This window comes from Clarias gariepinus, chromosome 23, assembly GCF_024256425.1.
Source record: "Clarias gariepinus isolate MV-2021 ecotype Netherlands chromosome 23, CGAR_prim_01v2, whole genome shotgun sequence".
NCBI classification, from domain to species: domain Eukaryota; kingdom Metazoa; phylum Chordata; class Actinopteri; order Siluriformes; family Clariidae; genus Clarias; species Clarias gariepinus.
The window spans coordinates 17,400,823-17,425,495 of NC_071122.1; the positions used below are offsets into that span (position 1 = coordinate 17,400,823).

Consider the following 24,673-nt stretch of genomic DNA (forward strand, 5'->3'; position numbering starts at 1 on the left):
CTGCACAATCAAAAAGATTGACCCAACAAGATAGTTGGACTCATAACCCTAAAAAAAAAAATACATATACATATTTATCAAATATATAGACTAAAAATATTTAGACACTATTTTCATCCGGATTGCACCAGGGGATTGCCTCTTGGTAAGATATTAGAAATCATGGTGAAAAAGTTTCCTAAAATACTCAGACATAACATTCAATTGGAAAACATTTTTGAGAGAAGCCACAGCAAGTTGCCATTTCAAAGAACCTAAAGGTACCTGTCAGTACAATTGTGAATAATAAACGTTCTGTCACATTACACAAAAATTCTGCCTAAATGCACTAATTCTTCCTTTCCTTTCTCATACTGACAAATTACCTGCTACAGCTGAATATATAAATCATTATCAGTAAAGGCTGTTTCCGTTGCCTACTTTAGCAAACATTACACATATCCGTACGATTATGTCTCTTAAAAGAAAACCTTTTTCTTTGGTTGGGTGTGTGTGATTTTGTTATATCCTACATGGTGCTTTGCTAAATTCAGTGAGTGCAATAAGCGCTTAAATGGCAAAGTTAAAATACTTTTCATTAATTCTTTAATAAAACAAGCCCTGTTGATATTTATATAAAATATTAATAATAATAAACACTTTGAACATGTCCCTGAAACCACTGGGGAAGTTTCTCTTCGAGAAACTGGCCGACGTAATCGGTGACATCATCACCATCATTGTGTCATTCTCCAATGGAGGTAGGAACAACTGCTGTAAGAACATTAGTAGTACTGCTACTAATATTTTGCATTACATCACACTCATCTTTGTTGTTTGATGTTGTCAAGCTTAAGATGTCCACCTTGAAATAATTCACAATATATATAATCAATAATACATAAATAGTACAGTACATACTGTAGTATCGTACATAGTAGATCACTTTAACTGATGGTCCACCGTGTGCTCTTTAAATGATAATGTTAGCACACGTCCATGTCATGGTCCACCCCGTCATTAATCCTTCCATGACATGGTGGACATTTGTGCATGTTTTATAGCCAGATTTGACAAATCTGATTTTCAGAATGATTTTATTATTATCAGATATCAGACTTTTTTATTGACTAAATACACTGCTGAGAAGAAGACAATACATCTTTGTTTAAATGTACACTTTATAATGAAATGTGTTTATTTATGTGTTTAAGTGCTGGAGCTTAACCAAAATGCATTTAAGTTCTACTTAATCAAATTAATGTGAGAGTAAATGGGAAATCCCTTTTAATTTAATTCCTTTTTAAATTATGCACTTACAGGTCTCAAAGGCACCGTATATTTTTGCAGCACAATGCATAAAAATACAGATCAAGAGCTCCAATTAACATTTACATAGAACAGCATATAAAAAAGAAGTGTGATCTTTAACCATAACTTGAATCATGGCATGCTTGTTGGTACTGGTTTCAGTTTTTCAGAAACTGATGACTTCTTGGAATTTCACATGAAAGCTCACACCGACAACCTGGATTCAATCCTTATTTCAGGTAAGAGTGAAGAGTTCGGTTTTATTAATGGACTAGTGTACAGTAAGTAACCGTTGTTGTTGACTAAAGAGTTTATAGAAATATCACCAAGATATCGTTGCAAGAGTGAGTTGTGACCAATGTACCAACACTTTTCATTTATACAGATGGTCGAGTTGATCATTGTGTATGAAAACCCGCTGTATAACTCAACTCGTTCCAATGGTGTCTGGTGATGACTCTAGATGTTGGATGTTTATATGATGATTTCAGCAAAGATATACAATATTTACATACGTACCTCCTGACTTGTGGCTGTCAGTTGGCCCTCTAGTGTTGTCACTCTCTCCAGAGCCACACGCAGTCGCTCTCGCACCTACAGCAACACAACATGCCAAGATCACCCAATTCAAAATAGACAGGAACAAAAATCAGCCCAGTATCTTAATGTACAATCACACATTTCATCAACATCCCAGAGAACCTAGGGCATCTGAATGGGGTGCCAACACAATCATACACCCAATCACACACCCAATCACACACTATGGGCAATATGGAAGCACTTCCAATATGGAAGCACCAATCTTTCTACACAGCATGTCTTTCAGCTGTGAGATGAAAGCAGAGTACCTGGAGGAGATCCATCAAGCACAGAAAAAAAAACACGCATACAAAGTGGAGGTGAGATTCAAACCCCTAACCCTTGTACTAAAATCAATTACAGATTCCAAAAGTGAAAACGCACAGCAAGGCACAAAACCCCTTCCAGCTAAATGACTGAAGAAGCGTATGATGTCAGAAGTCTTTTAAAGAGAGCCTGGAACAGAATTTTTGAGCTAGCGAGAGTTGATCTGAATCTAAACTAGCTAGAGTGTGCCTGGACTGAAAATGCTCTGTCACAATGGAATTCAGCATGGTCCATTGGGAGGATTTTATTTAAAGTACAACAAAGGTTCACATTGCATATTGTTCACACATTGTTCAATTTATATATATATATAAATTGAACAATGTGTGATGGGCGTATGTCTGAAACGGCTTGCATACGCCCATCGATACTGTACGTCTTTGCTCACGCCATTTGGGATAAAACACTTCATATTTGTGTGACCACTTATTCATTTCAATAAAAGGATGTGATTTTATCAAAAATGTGCTTGGAAGAAAGCCAGACACCGCAATGCTCAGATAAATTACGATCTGACTAATCCCATTTAAGTGGCTTAACAACATATCGGATATACACTATATTGACGAAAATATTTAACCAAACCTGTTTCTTATTGAATTCAGGTGTTTCTATCAGGCCCCTTATTCTCAGTGAAGGGCAATCTTAAATGCTTCAGCGTAAAAAGAAATCTTGGACAATGCTATGCTTCCAAGTTTGTGGCAATAGTTTGGGGAAGACCCTTTTCTATTCCGACATGACTGAGCCCCAGTGCACAAAGCAAGGACTATAAAGACATGATTTGATGAGTTATTAATAACTCCCATTTCTGTGGGCATAAATTCCCACAGAAACACTCCAAAGCTGTTATAGCTACAAAAGGGGGACCAACTCCATATTAAAGCATGTGTATTTGGATACACTGTCATTGCAGGTTTGGCAAAAAAATACTTTTATCCATATAGTGTAGTGTAACCGATCTAAAACCACATACTAAAGTGACTAAAGATTTAATCTGAAAAAATGTGAAATTAGTGCATGAAATCACTAAAACAGTACATTTAGCTTGCTTTCTTTATTGCCTGTGTCTTTTAACTCTCTAACACTTTTCTACTGCCCCAACCAGCTGACAACTCCCTACCGGGGCAACTAGTTAATCACTAGTGTGAATCAGTCTGACACAATGGTCTTTATAGTTTTCCCATGAGGAGAATGAAACCAAAGCTTTCCTTTTTCCCCAGTCTTCCAATTAGCCCTCTTTACGAAGATGAAAATCCTTAACTATTCAAATAATTCACAAGGGAGGGACTGTAGCGATGTCATACCTTTTCATCCAGAGCTTTGTGGTGCTCAAACAGTGATTTGAGAGCCTTGAGCACCTCCACTTCGCTGGAGACTCCTGAGGGTGGAGGAGCCTGTCGCTTCACCACTGTCATCCTCAAAGAGCGCTCGTGACGTGACACCAAACACTCCAAATGCTCCAGGAGGAGCTACACACACACACACACACACACACACACACACAATTCTATTGAACAGCGTTCCGTATTCATGCATTGTGAATTAAGCTCTGGGGAAACTGTTTATTCATTTATCAGTATTGATTTCATTTCAAAAAATTAAAAGCAGAAGTTCTAGTTTATTACTCTAGTCTAGTCTAATTCTAGTTTAACAAACAGTTGGTTGCCAGATCTACAGACTAATTGTGCCTAAGACAGAGTGTTATTCTGAAGTGCGAAAACCACAGGCATATAATTTTATCGACTTAGACACTGACTGACATATGATGGTTTGGTCTGACTGCTACTTCCAACCAAGGCCTTAATCTTGAGCTCAAGTAGATAAATTATACATTTCATTAAATGTTAAACACACACACACACACACACACCCTGGTGTTGTTCCTTTCTGCTTTAAGCTCAGAGATTTCTTCCTCTTTCTCCAGAAGCTGCTCCCGACATCCACTCAGCTCCTTTGTTAGTGATGTAAACTCCTGCACAGGATGAGAGAGAGAGAGAGATTATGCTCATAAACGCCCATAAAGTACTTATGTGTGATAAACTCTTTTTAAATCCCCATCTGATTACTCTGATTCAACACCAGGCAGTGTTGTTTGCTCATTAAACCATTCTTGACTCTGATAAACAATCTTTGATAGTAATGTTATTTATTTAATTCATAATCATAAAATTTTTCCTCATTAAAACATTATTAATTAAAAAACAAAAACAACTCAGGACGATGCAACTAAGATCTCAGTTTCAGTGTCATTAGACGTTACTGGAAAGTTACCAAACAACAGAGAGTACATTTACAAGCAGACAGTGTTACGGTACATTTATTATCGTATAACTAGGAAATTCAGCATAAATATGTGATGAATATTTTACAACAAAATACATCATCTATTCTGTTATATATATATTATAAATATATTTATTTATTTATTTAATTTTTCTTTTACTAGGAATTACCACTGAGATCAAAACTTTATTTTACAAGGGTGATCTGGTACTGTAGCTGCCATACAAATTTATGTTCACAACATATTCAAATTTGTTATACTCAACATTCACCAAATGTACACATTCTGCTCCTAAAAGCCATGTACAGTAAACCAACAAATCACTCTGCTGTGTCCACAGCATCCTGTATCTGTAATATTGACAGAACCACACAGGCCCTACTGTTTATTCTTCAACCCCATTTGAAATAAAAAAAAAATCCTTTTTATCCTTTTTATAAAAACATTTTTATAACATTTTTATCTGCTAAGCAGAAAAGTCCAAAAGTCCTTCTACACTAATAGACTTACAGTGGAATCTTGGATTACGAGCATAATTTGTTCCGGAAGTGGACTCACATTCCAAACACTCATAAACCAAAGCAAATTTCCTCGTAGAAATTAATAAAAAAAATGTATTTATTCATTACACAGCCCAAAAAAAATAAATACATAAAAATAATTAACACAAAATATAAAGTCAAAATAAAACAAATAAACCTGCACTTTACCTTAAAAAAAAAGGTTTAAATAAATAAATCCCGACAAATAAGTGTTTCCGTTTATGCGCACAGACGCTGTGTGTGTGTGGTTTCTCTCTCTCTCTGCTCTCTCTTGCGCTGCAGGGTGTGTGCGTTATGTGTGTGCGCACGTAATTTGACACCGTGCTGGGTCACACTCTCTTTCTCTCGCCTTTAGTGTGTGCGCCTTCTTTAAAACGAGAAGCGCATGCATGATACATGATACTCAGTACTCGTAAACCAAGACTTGCTTGTTTTTCAAGTCAAAATTTATTAAAAATCATTGCTCATCTTGTGGAACACTCGCAAACACCTGCCAGTAGGATACCTGCCTGCTTCAGGTCTGAAACGCCGGTCTATCAAGAACCCTTTTATGAACCAAACTTGTGGAAATGGCTTGGGGCAAAGTCAGGACTGTACAGGGGATGTGTTGATACCTTCCAGCTAAGTTTATGTAATGTGCAAGTGGTGTTTTTAAATGATTGTGTGTACAGTTCCCATAGATAGATGTGTCTATTCTGCAAATTGACAACAAGTTATCTGTCACACGTTCCACTCGCTGAACGTTCACGGGAACGACTGCAGTGGGCTCTGAACCACCTTGACTGGGATCATCATTCATGAACATACAGCCTTCGAGAAAAGTTTGCAGCACTTAAATATTTTACTTGAGCTAAGAGTCGAGTCTTATCGCTGTAATGAGCTTGAAGACTTCTGTAAATGTCAATCAGTTTTTTGTCTGGTCACCTCCATGCCTAAAACCGGATCACAGCCATGCTGATAGCCATGTGATATTGCTTAATTAACAAGAATATTGAAATATGGTTTTATTAGGTGACATTTACACACATACCATTAATTTCATACTGCATTAACATTCACTGTCCCACATAGGGCAATTACTGTTCTCGCAGCTTAGTAATGGATGTTTCAATGACTGGGGTTATCTCGTTACTTATTTAAACCATTACAGTTGTAAATCTACTTTAAAATAGCTAATATATCTTACAGTAACCTAATCTTAATTCTATGTTTTATTAACATATTGATGAAAACAGGCCCATGCTGTAAAATGGTGTCTAATTCTCCTGATGGCATGTTTGCATACACAAATATGGAAGGAAATAGAAAATGATGAAATGCACACAGAAAAAAACACTCAAAAATTAGTCACTTTTTTAATAAACTCAAAATCAATTACGACAAATGTTCCTGTTAATTAATTTTTGCATATGCTAAAATATGATTACATTTATTGATGCAATCATGTGATAATGTTGCAGTGTCGTGCAGTGTTCATGAAAAAACCTTGCAGGTTGTAATAATGAAGAAATTTCATAACAGATTCACACTGAGAACCTTAAACTGGCAGTGATATTTTTAGAAAGTGTTCAGATCAGTTATTGCTGCAAGCTATTATAAAAAAACAACAATAACAACTGTACCTACCTAAAGTAACGGTATTATGAACATTTGACCTCCCGAGGTGAAAGAAAAGGAAGAAACATACAAGGTACGAGTTGCATCCTGTGTAAACTAAAAACTCAGAGGCCTAGGGGTAAACACGCACGAGTACATTTTGTATGCTTTTATGCGCCTGTCTGGTAATTTTCCATGTAGAAGGCACTCTGTTGTGTCAAAATATATCTGTCCCTCTATAATTAAGTCTGAAGCAACAATCTGAGGTCAACGTTTATGCCACATTAGCGATGGTTCAACACACTCCACAGTTAAAGCAGATAAACAGCTGTGGAATGGATTTTACATTGTGTTGTGTTAGATAGCCGACCTGATGATGGGAGGAAAAGTCAGCGAGGAAGGAGAAAAATAGAAAATAGGTTGGCACATTTGTTTATGCCAAGGGAATGGGGCCTGTTTGAGTACAAGAGCAGATGTTGACACTTATTGTCTTGTTCCAAATGTGCTTTAAAAAATCCTACACTGTGTGCTAAGAGCATTTAGAAATAAATTAGAACTTAAGTTGGAACAACCAACCTGCTAAATTTTGACATGCAAGAAACTGATCAGTTATAACACCACCACCACCGGGTGAACTGAATGACATTGATCACAAACCATGCACCTGTAAACTAGTGGCAGAATTATGGGCACCTGAGGGTCACCCATGCCCGCAGGGAACAAAGTCCAGTGCATCCAGTCCGATGCCACAGAAAAGCCAATGCAGCACAAAATGCAGACAAAAGTCAATGCTCCCCACCAGAACACCCAGTGCACCACAGCCCACCGCATACAGGGTCCAACAGGCAAAGAGCCTAGAACCGCCAACCCAGTCTCCAAACTCCCCAGATCTCCATGTGATCGAGCAACCACACAACCAATTTAGATCCTTAGGAGGCCATACCATGTGACCCACAGCAAGCAAAAAATCCACTGTTCTGGTGCCAGACACCACCTCACAACTTGTGTGGCTAGAGCTGCCCAGGAGGCACAATGGGAACCCAAAACTTAGGGTTTTTTTTGATAATGGCTTTAATTTTAGGGTGGATCGGCGTACATTAAAACTATAAATAAGATAGCTAAAATGAACATATATATTATTAAAGTAAACACCTTGTGGGTGTTGTAATGGGAAAATAATCCATGCAATGCAGCCTAATATCACCAAACTGAAAGCACTTATATTCTAATAAGACATGACGTAATGACAATTAAATTATTATTTATTTTATTTGATTTTTTAACATTCATAGCTAAAAGTACTGTTACATAAATAATTGTCATTATAATGTTGTAAAATCCACAAAAACAAGTCAGTTTCTTGTCTATAAATTGTTGTTCCCTCACTAGATGGTTTTATATTAATTTTTAGAAGTTATTACAAAAAATGCAGTTTGTCATGTTCCCGAGAATCCAGAATGTGCAAACTCTTATGTCCTGAGGACTTTCCTGTGAAGGAAACAGCTGGAAAATGCAGACTAAGACATTACACCTGGGAACTGTTCTACACACACACACACACACACACACGTGCGCATGCGCATATAAAGTATACTGTATATACTGTATACATAAAATCTGTTTATTTTTTAGGTTCAGATTATCTGGCATGTCCACCTTAAAGTCCCTGTTAGTGAACTGTTGCTATAGAAACACTTACAATAAATTTAACAGTACAATGAAACATAACTACCTGTAACTTATTAGCATTATAAATATTTTAAAGTATTATGTCAACTATAATTGATAATGATTATTATTAATGATAATGATATTAATGAATGACTTGTTTCTTGTGTAATGCATTTTAGAGAAGTTTTCTGCTGCTGAGAATTACAAAGGCAAAAAAAAGAATAAAGATTGCTGGATAAAGTAGATTGATAGATAAACTATTATTATTATTATTATTATTTTTAACATTACTCCATGCAAAAGGGAGACTAATGAGGAAGTAATGAGTAAACCATCTGAGATTTAAGCTTGGTATCAGGATGTATCAAAGTATCAAAGATGATTTGACTAATAAATAATTGTTTACATTTTGACTTAAACCACGATCATTGTGCTGGATAATCTGTTACCCATTACAGTCAAGAACTAAAAAAGCATTTATACATATTTAAACAAGTAAAAGTAAAAATAATAATAATAATAATAATAATAAAAATATATATATACTTTTTTCTGAAAGTAAGTAGCCTCTAGCGTAATTTATTTCCCATTCTCCACCATCAGGCTCTCTTATGTCTGAAGATAGCAACACTTTCTCCTTCACAAAGAAAAGTTTCAACACTTATAAGCCAGATATTACTTCAAAGCAACTCAGAAGCATTTCCAGTTTGCTGTGGATTTTATATGCAGCACCTCCAAGAGATAACAATTGGTGACGGGAAATTCTGAGGTGGTATTATGCAGCTTTGCGGCTCAGCCTGAGCTTCAACAACTTGAGGGATTTCTCTCTGTGTGTTCTCTAAAAGCTGTGGGATTAAGGAACGAAGGGAGTATAAATTAACGAAAAAGGAGTGCAGGCTAGGGTTAGGAGATTTGGTCACACTCTGTGTATGCAAAGCCACTCGACATAAAAAAAGGAAACATAAATTATTTTTATAAAATGCACAAAATAAGAATTTTATTCTTGTATTGTCAACTCATTTCATACCATAAAATGGTAATTATAAGTAAAATAAAAACAGTTAATATTACAATTACTGCTTTAAAAATAATAAACATATAACCGTTAAACAAAGAAAATAAAAACAGATTTAAATAAAATAATCATTAAGGTCTCAAAATGTCTCGGTAGCTGTCATATTATCATTTTTTTTTTTTTCCCAGATTATTGGGCCTGTCTAAATTTCTTCCTACTACCATCATCATATAAATATTAACCAACAATATACAGTACACTCAGTTCATTACTCTTCATTGGGTACATCTGTTTAAGCTGATAGAAAGGCAACATTAGCTCAAAAAACATCTCGTTAAGCACGAGGTCTGCTGAAGAGAACCTCAGACCCCTTAAGATGTCAAACCAGAAGCAGAAGGACTACAGCAGCAGAAGACCACACTCAGGTGTCTTTCTATTATCTAAGAACAGTAAACCGAAGCTATAATTCGCATGGGCTCACTAAAATTGGACAACAGATTTTCGGAAAAATGTTTATATACATTTAAGTACAGTTAAACTTTAGGTTGCGAGCACAATTTTTTTTCAGAAGCATGCTTGTATTTTAAAATACAAATTGAATTACCCCATAAAAAATAATGGAAACTTCGCTGATTTGTTCCACAACCCAAAAATATTCATATAAAAAAAATAAATAACCTGCGCTTTACCTTTAAAAAGAGCTGGTGTTAGACGAGGGAAGTAGCAGGAGCAGGGGGGCTACTGTGTAGAACGACTTTTATATGCAAACACACACACTAAATAGATTCTGCTACAATTTTTTTTTCTTCACAGGGGCCGCAGTTACTAAAGAACAGTCACTACACTACACAGGACAGACACAAAAGCATGCGCACATGTGCACACACACATGGTAACAATGTTATGGTAAACAGTACATGCGCGCATGGATGTTGACTATACAAATGACGCACACACACACAAAGACGACTACCCACAATCCCACAGCACAGGAGAGAGAGAAGAATCATTGGCTCAGTTGTGATCATGTGTAGCTCAGCAGGCGAAGTGTATACATACTATACTACAGGACTTCCTGTTTCCTGACCATGTCCTTCCCTTTATGACCACAGGATAACGCACCATGCCACAAAGCAAAATCATCACAAGCTGGGTTCTTGAACATAAAAATGAGTGCACTACACTCAAACGTAAAGATCTCAATCATCCAATAGATCACCCTTTTGGGATGTGGTGGAACAGCTTTGCATCATGGATGTGCAGCCAAAAGATCTGCAGCGACCGAGTCATGATGAATCAGGGGCTAAATCCAGTACTAGCAAGGTGTACCTACTGTAGGTGTACATGGTGAGTGTATATTATGTTTAATGTCTCTATTATTAAACAAGAATGAGTCTGATTCACAAAACGATTCCACTTCATTGATAAATAATATGTGCTTTCATTTCCATTAAACTGACAGTTCTTTTCTATTCTAGAGTTTCAGACAGTGAGAAGGAATCATTAGTCAATAATGCGTCTATGATAATGCCGATAATAATAGGTTCACAGTGATGACTTGATGCTGTTAGAACAGACTAGAATACTCTACACGTTTTGAAAACTCAATTAGATCTACTCACAAACCCATGAAGGGAATAAAACAGCCTGGGGGGTATTTTAATTACATATTTTCTATTATATTTTAAGCACTTTCTTTAGAAATGAGGTGCACTTTGATGCTGAGGGCTACACTCTTGTTTTTATAATGAAAATGTATATGTTTATCATGATGACATAGATCATGGAAAATGCTTTAAATGATTACAGAGCATGGTCAGCATTTTGCTAACAAAGGTTTCTTCCATTGTTCATTTTTAAATAAATATGCATAATGTATGCATTTTTTTCTAAGGCAGCTCAATAGTATTGGACTCGGTTCCTGTGACCAGTGACCGTGATAACTCCAAGTACAAAACAATGAAGTCTACTTACTTACCAGTTATGCAGTCAGCCAATACAACGGGGAAAAATCATGCAGATAACTGTCAAGAGCTTTTAATGCACAACATGGGTTAACATATGTGATCTCAGTGGTTTTAATTGCATGGTTGGTGGTGCCAGACGTTTTGGATTGAGTATTTCAGTAACTGCCCATCTCCTGCGTTTTTCACACCAACCATTCTCTACGGTATACACAGGATTGTAAGACGCAAAAAACAAAATAAAAAAATCCATCAGTTCAATGGCTAGAAAAGCCTTCCTGATGAGATGGGTCAGGGACCTGTGGGACTGGTTTAAACTGAAATACCTAGTGTTCCCAATCGTAAATCGTATAATCCCAATTTAATATTTGATAAAGCTTTTTAATTTTCTCCCAAATGACTATTACATTTTGATTGTTATCCAAGGGCTAGACAGTCAGACAACAAAATTAATATTTATCAGATTCTGAAACCTCTGTGATCATTCCAAATAAAGTAAAATTTCTCTCTATTTAAAAGAAACTCTTCAAAGCTCAGTCAGGTCATTTTAACTTCACATCACATGTTGAAATAAAATACAATTATTAGTGGTGTTGGAAGGAAAATAATCAAACAAACAGGTGGTGTGATGGGTTACGATGCAAAGTGGAGTCACTCACTCGTCATCTATACCACTTCATCCTGTATCGCAGGAGGCCAGGAGCCAATGCCAGGAGACGTAGGAGACAAGGCGGCGTACACCCTGGACAGCGTGCCAATCCATCGCAGGGCTCACACTACAGAGTACCCAGAGGAAACCCACCAAGCTCTGAGAAAACATGCAAACTCCATGCACACAGACCCGAGGTGGGAATCGAACCCGGAACATGGAGGTGCAAGGCGACGGTGCTAACCACTAAGTCACTGCGCCGCCTAGTAGAGTCACTTTTATTACCAAAATGTTGATCCCGAAAAACGTATCTCAAAGCATTTTATTCAACTTCTACCACCATGAAGTGCACCATCATCTGTCCTGATGACCCGCCTGTCGTGGAAAAAAAGCCAATTAAACACCTACTTACAAATTTGAGAATTTAACAGCCCTGTAATACATAGAACATTGTCTATTGCAGATTTATACCAGACATAACCAACAGGAGCAGTGGCGGCTCAGTGTGTTAAAGCTCTGAGTTACTGAACGGAAGGTCGGCAGTTCGAGCCCCTGTGCCACTGTTGGGCTCTTGAGCAAGGCCCTTTACCCTGTTGGCTTTAGGGGTCATATAATGGCTGACCCTGTTCTCCAACCCCTGTTCTGATTTAAAAAAAAAAAAAAAAAAAAAAAGGGGTGAGATAGGGTAGAGGAAGAAGAATTTCACTGTGCAGTAATGTACAGTATAAGTGACAAATTAAAGCTGAACTTAACTTAAATGAACATTAAACTTTTTAAGTACTTGTGCACCCCTGCAGTAAATTGGCAGATAATGGATGGGCCTGTCTGGAAGCTTCTCTCTTGGTACCAGAGGGGATTAGAGTCACATGATCAGATGGGCAGAGAAGGGCAAGCCAGTCTAAGAAAGCTGTGCTCACAAAAATGGAGAGACACAAGGGCATCGATGAACAAGCATAAGGCAGAACCAGAGCCAAAGGTTATCTTAACTTAAAAAAATTTTTAAAAAAACTTTTCCTGCTGTGGAAATGTTCCATTAGTCAAGTTAAAATTAGCAGAATCAACCTTGTGCTGCCCTGAGCATTAACTTAAATAAGTGTGAATATTATTATTATAATAATGGAGCAGTTGTACGTTAAAGCTGTCTGTTTTCTGCAATGCAGTTTCCTCTTTATGTGAAAACACACATATGATTTTGCCTTTCTCTTCAAACAAACACCTTTGTGAAGAGACCCAGTAGTAAAGTTGGTCGCAATCTCTGTCTCAAAGCTCTAGGGTATAAGATTTAAGCCCGAGCTCAGATCAAAGTCTGTGTGCAGTGTCTCATTGTCTGTGGATTTGCTATGATAAATTACCCCTAGTGTGTGTGTGTGTGTGTGTGTGGTGCCCTGCTATGGATTGGCATTCCATCCACCCTTTTTGCATATTTATCACACTTACATGATTGATATCATCAAACAAATTCTAATATTACACAAAGAGAACCCAAGTAAATACAAAATGCAGTTTTTAGATAAGGATTTTATTTATTAAGGGAAAAAAGCTCTTCAAACCTACCTGGCTCTATTTAAATAAGTAATGGCCCCCTCACCTGCCTCGGTTAGGGTCAGCGCTCATGATTTAACCATAAGAAAGAAACTGGACAAAAATGGCATGCATGGGAGAATTCAAAGGCGAAGTCCACTGCTGACCAAAAAAAGAACACAAAGGCTCATTTCACATTTGCCAAAAAAACATTTTGGGCAAATATTCTGATGAGACAAAAGTTGAAATCTTTGGAATGTGTATGTCTACATTTAGGCATTTGGCAGACGCTCTTATCTGAGCAGTTGAGGGTTAAGGGCCTTGCTCAAGGGCCCAACAGTGGCAATTTGGTGGTTGTGGGGTTTGAATCTGGGATCATCCGAACCGTTGTCCAATGCCTTGACCACTACACCCCTGACTCATACAGTACGTCCTGTTACATTTGAGTAAAACACAGCATTTCATAAAAAAGAACATCATACCGACAGTTAAACATACGGGTGGTAGTGTGATGGTCTTGGGCTTTGGAGCTCCAGCACCTGGCAAATTGCCATAATTGCTGGAACCATGAATTCTGTGCTGTGCCAGAAATTTCTAAAGGAAAATGTCCAGCCATCAGTTTGTGACCTCAAGCTTAAGCGCACTTAGGTTATGCAGGGTAAAAAAAAAAAACAGTTTTGGAGTGGCAGACTTAAATCCAGTTGAGATGCTGAGCATAACCTTAAGGCCATTCATGCTCGAAAACCCTCCAATGTGGTTCAATAAAAAATTCTGCAAAGAAGAGTGGGCCAATATTCCTCAACAGCAATATAAAAGATTTATTGGCAGTTATTGCAAACGTTTGAGTGGAGTTGTTGCCACCTTGGGTGGCACAACCAGTTATAGGGTTAAGGGACAATTACTTTTTCACATGAGGATAGGCAGGTTTGGATAGCTTTTTTTCCTTTTATAAATAAAATCATCATCTAAAAACTGCATTATGTTTTTGTATTTTGCATTTTGAATCATTTAAGCGTGACAAATATGTAAAAAAAAAAAAACATTGTTTACATACAGTAATAGATGACAATCATTGCATGTCCTTACATGCAGTGTTACTGTTTTTGCCAAATAGGGAATTATAAGTATTGTAAGAAAAATTCTTCTACCCTGTCACATGTAACCCAGTCACATTTTTATTGCAGTAAGGAAAAACTGTAGTGACAGGGTTAAATGTTGGGCACTTTTAAGTAAAGGACTCAATTGTTAACTCAATATTAAGTATCAGAAATAAGAAGTTGTTCTTTGTCAAAGGTAAAACTGTTAAGCAGGCATTTGAGAGAATGCCGTCAAATCTGACAGCAGTCCCAGCAACCAGGAGGTATTTCTTGCATCAGGAGAGCTATTATTTCATCATGTCAGCTGTATGTGTTCAAGCCAGAAGCAGTCACACTGCAAGTGAATAAACACACAGCATTTCAGCGTTGTCAAGAAGGTACCAGCTGCTGTGTCACAGATGCTGACACAATTCATAGAGAAGACACAGCAGTGCTAGTACAGTTGTGTGTGATCACATATGATAAGAATAACACTTGCATTGGATGAAACCCATGTTCAAGTGTTCTTTTTGGCCTGCTCATGAGAAAGTGCTATGGTTTCCATTTGATAATGTGCTCAAGCTTATGACGCCTTCAAAGTTGGACATCACGACACATAGTAGTTCAGAAAGACATGTGAGCTAGGCTTTCTGGGCATTGGTGACTCACCTGCCATGCAGAGGGCCCGGTTTAATTCCCACCCAATGCCCAAAGCCCAGCCACTGGTGCCGGTCCCAAGCCCAGATAAAATGGGATAGTTCTGTCAGGAAGGGCATCCGGTATAAAACCTCTGCCAAGATGCCCACGATGTGAGGATCAGATGGTCCACTATGGTGACATCGTGGCCATTTTTAGAGTTATGTGCTGAATGCTAGTTTTATTCAAAATAAGATTAGAACAAGGTACTTTTCTTCACAGTACCATATGGTGTACACTTTACAAGTGATTGTTTTTTAACTGATGACCATATGGACAAATCTAATTGTGGCATTTAAGCCCTTAGCGTTTAAAGGACTCTTTTATCCCTTAATTCTCTCTCTATTTTTGAATTTGTACCTTTTTGCTGGTGTCATTCATTGAGAAACCTTTCTGAGAGTAAAAGTGAGTTAGCCTGTATCAAGGGGCTTATATTGGTCCCAAGTCTTTCAACCACTAGCAAAGATTTTTTTTTGCTCCATCTCCGAACTGTTCCACTTGGGTCTCAGTGGTTGTGCATGAAAACAGACTTGCTCTTCCCCTTTATGAGCCCCACGATGATGCCACTAGTTTGGGGCTGTCTAACTTCTTTGCTCCTCTGGCTGATTTACCAACTTCACTTTCCATGCTGCTGAGTGGAAGTTGTGCTGAAGGGACAGGTCTCTGTGCAACAACATTATCTCCCAACCAGTTTCTCTTTTTGGCGAGCACCTTAAATGTGTACTTAATCCCTGCAGGGAGCATCGGCATCCCTCATGCTGGTCTTCATTATCTGCCTGGCCGTGAACCCTTTGGCCAGGGAGCTAAATTGCCAGATATACCAGGCACAACTGATGCTGATTCAGCTAGTCTGGTAAGGACATTGGACCAGCTTCACCTAATTTTTCTGCCACCTACTACTGTATAGGGAAATATTGATAATAGGTGATATTGTTAGGGTATTGACACTCCCAGTTAATATAATCTACGTTTATTGAACTCCATCAAACTCTCATTGACTGACATCCCACTGTTACAACTGTTTCAAGTCACAATGGAATGAGTGACATCATAGCTTGAAATTCCAACAAAGTACTACTGTAAGCAAGGACTAAACCTAATTCAACCCTTTGAGGTCACAAAAATTGTTGTATCACCAACAGCACCTTATAGCACATTTGAAAATTACTGTTCCAATGTCGGAGCTTATACACTCCCCAAGTGTCTCAGATGATATCCTTTACAAACTCTGGTGACTCATCAGTCCTGACTTTTGCATAGGAAAATTGGCAATAAGCGAGGATAGCCTCCCCTTGGGTGGGTCTAGACAGATATACCGGGTTTCTCGCCTAAAACCAATAAACCAATCAGCAAAGCAAACAAGGGTGTTTAAAATCTAATCAGAGATTACAGAGGCACACGAACTCCAGCAATGATCATAGGGACTATAATTTGTTATACCAAAAAAATTTAAAGCTAAACTGGAAACAGATGACATTGTCTGTGTTTGCCAAAATACTTAATCAGGTGGTGGATGAGGGTGTTTAATTTTTTTAAAATAATGAAAAAGCCCATTATAATAGAGATGTACTGACACGACTGCTTGATGCCACTGCATATCTAGACTTACATAACAGTTGGCATTCTGGAGGCATAACAATTCCGTCAACTAGAGCAACTATAAAGAGTTGTCATTTACAAGAGTCTGCAATGTTTACTGGTATGTCAAATCCAATCATCCAAAACCAAAACCATCCAAAATAAAACACGTTTAGCTGAATTAGACTTAATTCAAAGAAACGTCAGCAAGACGTAGATGTACTGTAGCTTCTTACCATGGAGACTAATGAAACCACAGACATAAGCTATTACTAAAAACCATGTGTCATGTCGTAATTCAAGACTGTCATGGCATGATTCAGGAATGTTTTCTCGGCTTTTTCAATGTGTCAAGCAGGCAAGATACGCAAATGTTGTTCGAGTTCTTGCAGAAGAAGGTGTCAGTGTATTATTTTACAGAAAAGCTTATTGCCCAAACACATGACGGTGCTGCAGCAATGACTTAAGATCTTTGGGGTTTAATAATCTAAGTGGCTCCTTGCACAACATTTGTGCACGGCTATGCCCATTGCCTAAATTTTGCTCCGGGTCGGGGCGTCTCGCTCGGCCTTCCAATTCCGAGACCTATTTTAATTAAATTTTTTTTGCAGCACTGGATGGCATTTTTAAATCCAACAAAAGAGTAGCAATGCCTGAGGAAATGGGATGTCGTGAAATGTCTGACTAGGAATTTCTCATCTAGGGCAGTGCAAACAGTCGCCTCTAATAAGTGACAGATTGACACTTTCACTCACATCGTCGAACATCTTTCTACAGATGACTAAGGCCTTGTTCACACGGGCATTAAAATCTAGCATTTTTCTTGTGTTCGTAGCGTCCGGTTAGTGCGGATCAAGCGGCGAGTGTTTTCTACACATAGGGGTCAATGAGAGTGTTCACACAGGCTTTGGTGACTTTTTCTTGCCGTTCAAATTCCAACAAACGCAAGGAAACCGCTTCTAGTGCGTTTTCTTCACTGTCATTTTACGCTTCAGAGGACCGGATATATCCCATAATCCTACTTGCTATACATAGAAAAATGCAAAAAAAAAATAAATTGTTGAAAAACATACGCGGAAATTTTTGCGTTTCTCATGAACCACAAAAAAACTTCCTTTAATCCGACGTTGTGCAGTCAGAGAGTGAACCCAGTAGCAGTGGGCTTTCATATCCAGTTCCCAACACTGCCCCCACAGGTTAACACACAAACTACAGTCTGGGCTGCAGGCTGACGTTAGACAGAGACAAACAAACGCCAGTGGAGAAGTCAATCGATCGCCACTACAAAACGCAACATAAACGTCTAGGACGTTCAGAGCACGTCCGTTATTTAAAAAACTTAACGCTGTGTGTTTAACAAAGGTCTGAGGGCAAAATGTTGTGTTTTTACTTTTCATTTTTGAGGAACTTGTTTTACTGATGTTATCTTTGAAATATTGCAGCACAAATCGATGGATGTTACATCATGCAAATATTAGATGAGCTAAAAATAGAAAGTGCCTCCAATAGCATCTACACTAAAGTTGCCACACTAACAGAAGACCCAGAAGCGGGTCTAGAAGGCATGGTCTTTAAAACACTGGCCTTGGTCAGCTTGTCAGAGACATATGGTCATCTCCTTGACCCAGTTAAATTGAAAGCAGATCTGTGGCATTTCTATAGTGATGCAGAGCTCCATGCATCCTGAAAATTGTGTGATGCAGTCAGCAATGCATGAAACAAACTGGGGTAAAGATTTAAACTGTTTAGTTTTAAAGATATCTGGGCTTGCCACCACTACTTCCAGCCTTACGTTTAAATTCAATCACCTTACACCTCCCCTCCAACTTGACAACCACAATTAACCCCTTTGAAACAGTCTATGTGTCGCCACAACATTGATTTTTTTTTTTTCTTTTAATTACTTTTTACATTTATAATAGAGATGAAGCGGTCGATCAACCTGTGACCGGAATTGGTTGATTTTTCAGCATGATCAGCCTTGGATATAACTGATTCCATGCAGTTATAGAGTGCACAAGCTTCTAAGTGGTGCAACAGAAACTAATTTTTGTTGTTACATTCTCCGAAGTCACTCAGGTTTTTATAGCCTCTGATCAGCCTTTTATCTCCATACTCTGCAGCCAAATTAGACTCAAAACCCACTCATTACACACATTTGCATTAGTTTTAAAACACCACGAATCCAAATTAGTCTCGAGGCTCACATGTGTTAAAAGCCGTACATGACCACGTTAGAAGCTGCCACATGCTCATAACTGCTTAACAGACACTCATTTTCAAGTTGAGTTTTGAGACCTTAGAAATAACATGTCTGATACTGTACGTGCTGATACATGACATGCATGCTGCTCAGTAAAACTGTAGCTTTTTTGTTTCATTTAGTTTTACGTTAAATGGTAAACTGCTGTTGTAAATGGTAACCAACTGCTTGGTTTTTAAGCAAGAAAACTAATGTCATAAGGGATGGGCTATATTTACTTACTCATGATTAATTCACTTGTGGAGTTCTTGTATAAAGCAAAGGATAAAACTTTCCAAATTGAATATTTTTAGGTTTAGTTTTAAGGTCTTAAATTGTAACAAAATTGGAAAGAAGTTTAATATTAAATCTGGATATTTATTTTATTTTATTATTTTTTTGGGGGGGTTGGGGGGGTAACTGGCGAGTCCCATATCCATAGTGATAACATGCAGTTACAAAGAAAATAACTTCAGCAGGTTCAGGTGCGATGTATTACACAAAAAATACCAACATAGTACTTGCTGGCTGTGGCATGTTGCTCTAAAATTCAAGTATTCAAATTCAATTATTATCTTTTGAATAAACCAAAAAAAGTTTTGAGAACTTGGGTAACGTTAGCAGCTGTTGTTTTGCTATACATATAGAGTATTTAAATATCAAATAACCCAACTTGCAAAACCTTATTTTAGTAAGATCCCACTGAGGATCCAACCTGAATTCCACATTTCGGCAACCACAAGTGGGGAGCTAGGGAAAAGGAAGGAGAAGATACAGTACTGTATAAGCCACTTCTTTTCTAAACAGCCTAAAAGATGAGTTTCACAGACAGACTGTCAGCACCCTTTAGAGTGATATGAAGATCACACTGCAATGGCAAATAGGGAAACTGTGATAAAGCAGTAAGGCGGTGATAACTAAAATAGTTTAATCAAGTTACGTACAGTATAGTATACAGTAGTATCCCACATACACATTAATGCACCCCAAAAGCCTTTGCATCAAGTTAGTCTGATGGACATCAGCATATTTCTTTAGCCCTTTCTGCCACATTCTCAGCCTTGTGCACCAACACATGGGCTGAATTTGCATGCCAACTCATTTGTAATACAGTGTGATCCTGAAATCTGGGTGAAAATGCAGCAAAACAGAACAAAAATAAATAAATATATAAATTAAATAAGTAAGCAATGTTCAGTCAACCGACACCAGCACCAGATGGTTCAGCTAAGTGACCGATGTGGTGCAAAGTACTAAAGTAATAGAAAACATTCCTGTTTGTGCTGTTATATGCAGTATGTATAGTGTGACCATATCTCATAAATTGTCACATCATGTATAGCAAGCTTACTGTCTTATACAAAAACTTGTTACATTTATATTCAGAATATGTCATTCTACAAAACTGGTGGAAAGTGCTGTCACTTAGCTCGCTGATGCCAAAACCTTTTAAAATTGATATAACAAACACATTACTTGTCTGATGTCAGAATTATTATAGCTGTCAAAAATTTAACGTAAAACTGATTACATCTAATAATTATTAGATTTTGTACGTAATTTAAAACCATGTGGTCTTACACATTGAAGCCATTTTTGTAAAAAAGTTAAAAAAATTTTCTACATTGTCATTAGTTTTACTGCCATTAATGTTACCAGGAAGATAAATAAAACCAGTTATTAAATGTATTTTTAAAAATGCATACTTTTTAAGCTCTATGTTTTGTGGATTCATAAAGTTCGAAGTAAGTTATAGATAAGAAGTTCTAGTTGTAAAAGAAGAAATAAATTGCAGGGGATTTTTATGACCCAAATTCCACCTTTTCTGTAGAATGACCCATGTACAGTATATTCTTTTATTTACCTTAAGTTACTGTTTTATTCAGGTCACGGTCGTGATGGCTCTAAAGTCTATCCTAGGAACACTGGGTGTAGAGGTGAGTTCATATTATTATACTGAGCTCCATAACTGTAGTGTTACCAGCAATACCCTTAAGGTACACTTAAACACACACTATATATATACATATATACATATACATATACACATATATATATATATATATATATATATATATATATATATATATATATATATATGAAAACAAAACTTAAGTTGCTAATTAGATTAGCAAGCGGGGAAAAAATCTTTAGCCATGGTAGACGGAATAAAAAACATAAAATTCCCAGAAAAGACACCCCTGGCCCCAAATACAAAGCATGTTTCAAAAGAACAGCTTCATATTGCGGTGTCTTCTTTGTCTGCCAAAACGGACAGACTTTTCTTTTAACCCAAGGAAACATGTCGTGGCAAGTTTGGCTGTTTAATTAAATGTTGCAATGTTAGCATATATAATATACTTATACTATAATATACAGTCGTGGCCAAAAGTTTTGAGAATGACACAAATATTAGTTTTCTCAAAGGTTACTGCTAAACTGCTTTTAGATCTTTGTTTCAGTTGTTTCTGTGATGTACTGAAATATAATTACAAGCACTTCATACGTTTTAAAGGCTTTTATCGACAATTACATGACATTTATGCACAGAGTCAGTATTTGTAGTGTTGGCCCTTCTTTTTCAGGACCTCTGCAATTCGACCGGGCATGCTCTCAATCAACTTCTGGGCCAAATCCTGACTAATAGCAACCCATTCTTACATAATCACTTCTTGGAGTTTGTCAGAATTAGTGAGTTTTTGTTTGTCCACCCGCCTCTTGAGGATTGACCACAAGTTCTCAATGAGATTAAGATCTGGGGAGTTTCCAGGCCATGGACCCAACATTTCAACATTTTGGTCCCCGAGCCACTTAGTTATCACTTTTGCCTTATGGCACGGTGCTCCATCAGCTGGAAAATGCATTGTTCTTCTTCAAACTGTTGTTGGATTGTTGGAAGAAGTTGCACTTAGAGTGTGTTTTGGTACCATTCTTTATTCATGGCTGTGTTTTTGGGCAAAATTGTGAGTGAGCCCAAGGGAGTATGAGAAGCAACCCCACACATGAATGGTCTCAGGATGCTTTACTGTTGGCATGACACAGAAATGATGGTAGCGCTCACCTTCTCTTCTCAGGACAAGCCTTTTTCCAGTTGCCCCAAACAATCGGAAAGAGGCTTCATCTGAGAATATGACTTTGCCCCAGTCCTCAGCAGTCCATTCACCATACTTTCTGCAGAAAATCAATCTGTCCCTGATGTTTTTTTTGGAGAGAAGTGGCTTCTTTGCTTCCCTTCTTGACACCAGGCCATCTTCCAAAAGTCTTCGCCTCACTGTGCGTGCAGATGCGCTCACACCTGCCTGCTGCCGTTCCTGAGCAAGCTCTGCACTGGTGGCACTCCAATCCCACAGCTGAATCCTCTTTAGGAGACGGTCCTGGCGCTGGCTGGACTTTCTTGGACGCCCTGAAGCCTTCTTAACAAGAATTGAATCCTTGGAGTTCTTGATGATCCTATAAATTGTTGATTTAGGTGCAATCTTAGTAGACACAATATCCTTGCCTGTGAAGCCATTTTTATGCAATGCAATGATGGCTGCACGCGCTTGCAGGTCACCGTGGTTAACAATGGAAGAACAATGATTTCAAGCATCACCCTGCTTTTAACATGTCAAGTCTGCCCTTCTAACCCAATCAGCCTGACATAATGATCTCCAGCCTTGTGCTTATCAACATTCTCACCTGAGTTAACAAGACGATTACTAAAATGATCTCAGCAGGTCCTTTAATGACAGCAATGAAATGCATTGGAAAGGTTTTTTTTCGGATTAAGTTAATTTTCATGGAAAAAAAGAACTAGAGTATGCAATTCATCTGATCACTCTTCATAACATTCTGGAGTATATGCAAATTGCTATTATCTAAACAATTAAGCAGCAACTTATTAAATTAACAAATTTCCAATATTTATGTAATTTTCAAAACTTTTGGCCACGACTGTACATTTGATATCTCACTCATCGTCATAAATTATCGCTTAATCCTGTATTCAGGTTCGTAAGGTACATTTAATATAATATAATATACTGTTTATACAGTATATTCAGTATACATACACACACATACTTGTGTACTTACTTTTTTTTTTTTGGCTACTCTACCCACTTTCGATGATTTTACAGGGAATTTTATAAATTCATGTTGAATTTTTACAAGATTAGCAAATGAGACAATTCTGCATGAATTGGTAACCCTAGCAAAAGGTAGAATTCATCTTACAATACCTAACTAAATAAATAAGATAAAAGTAAAATTAAATATCTCATCGTAAAATGAAAATGCCAAAACTGACCTGGTAAATTAAGGAAATTCCATTTTGAAATCTATCTAGAATTTAATTCGAATAATATTTAAGTAAAGTACGTGAATGTAATTACTCATTTAGTATTACAGTCAGTATTTTAGACCTCCGAGAATATCTATCTGTAAACCTTGGTAAATTTTTCATTAATTATTTTTTCCTATTAAATTCATCATTCATACATCAAACTTGTTATAAACACCATAGGATACCATTCAGTACACAATCTTATGTACATTACCATCAAAATGCCATTGCAGTAATTAACATTAATTGTTAAAAGTAACTTCAAAAATTTCTACTTTAAGTAGGCCATTACAATAATGAAAATGCTGAATCGTAGCTTACAACACAGACTGGAAAGCTATTTTAATGAATAGGTGATAGAATGTATACTCAGCTAAATAGAGTACTTTCCTCAAGAAGAGGTATATGAAGATTTTAAAGAGACACATAATAATTCATTTTTCCTCAGTTTAGTATGGATCGTTTATCTTAGTAATAGGGCCAAGCCGAGGGACGGTTCATTTTAAGACTCTTCTGGGAGACAAAACAACTTCCATGTAAGTATGAAATTTATGCAACACATGCACACACACTGCTTAGCATCATACCAAGCTCTTACCAGAGAAAGCCTTTGCTTTAATCAGCAATAAACCTACACACATGCTGGATATGCTGAAGAACTGGAGCCATGCCATAGAACTAAATAAGGAAAACATACACCAGGCATCCTGACGATGTGTATCAAACTTGTCAAGAAAACACTATTTGCTTATTATTGTCTTTATTGATTATTAAATGTACAAAGCACATGATTTTACAGATGTCATTATTCGATCATAAAATCTGTATGTGTTTTAAAAGATGTCCTTATCTACAGTATACTGTATTTGTGCTTAAACATTCCAGCACTCTCCAGCCAATCAGAAACAAGAATTTAACATGGCCTTGTTTAAAAAGGGTCAATAACTACACGTCAAAAAGATAATGGATAGTTGAATAGTTGCTTTAGGTTTACTCTGAGGGAAAACCTAACAAAAAAAAGGTTTAAATAAAGAACAACATAGTATATAGGTGTGCACTGATGCTGCGGTAGCAATGCCGTGACTGACAGATGGTGCAATGACAGCCAGAGCCGAGATGATTCACTCGTCAGCATTTAATCAGTACGTTTCTGGAGCAACTGCATCTCTTCACACACTGCCTCTACATCCTGCCTCTCACTCTATGTATCATCCTTTTACGTCACATAGCTGAGGAGGAAAAAAAACGCAGCTGAAAACTTTCTTACATTGACTCCAGACTAGGGCTGTATGATGCAGCGAAAATATCATGTTGCA

At 37.4% G+C, this 24,673-nt stretch overlaps 1 protein-coding gene across 1 annotated transcript in view; it reads right to left on the reverse strand.

The window, feature by feature from the left end:
- Window positions 1–24,673, reverse strand: part of ppfia4 (PTPRF interacting protein alpha 4) — a 134,029-nt gene that overhangs the window by 35,757 nt on the left and 73,599 nt on the right. Inside the window, exons 2-4 of the mRNA XM_053483810.1 lie at window positions 4,070–4,171; window positions 3,504–3,668; window positions 1,810–1,884 (exon numbers count right to left, since the gene is read on the reverse strand). Coding sequence (XP_053339785.1) covers window positions 1,810–1,884; window positions 3,504–3,668; window positions 4,070–4,171 — 342 coding nt within the window. The remainder of the gene's footprint in view (window positions 1–1,809; window positions 1,885–3,503; window positions 3,669–4,069; window positions 4,172–24,673) is intronic.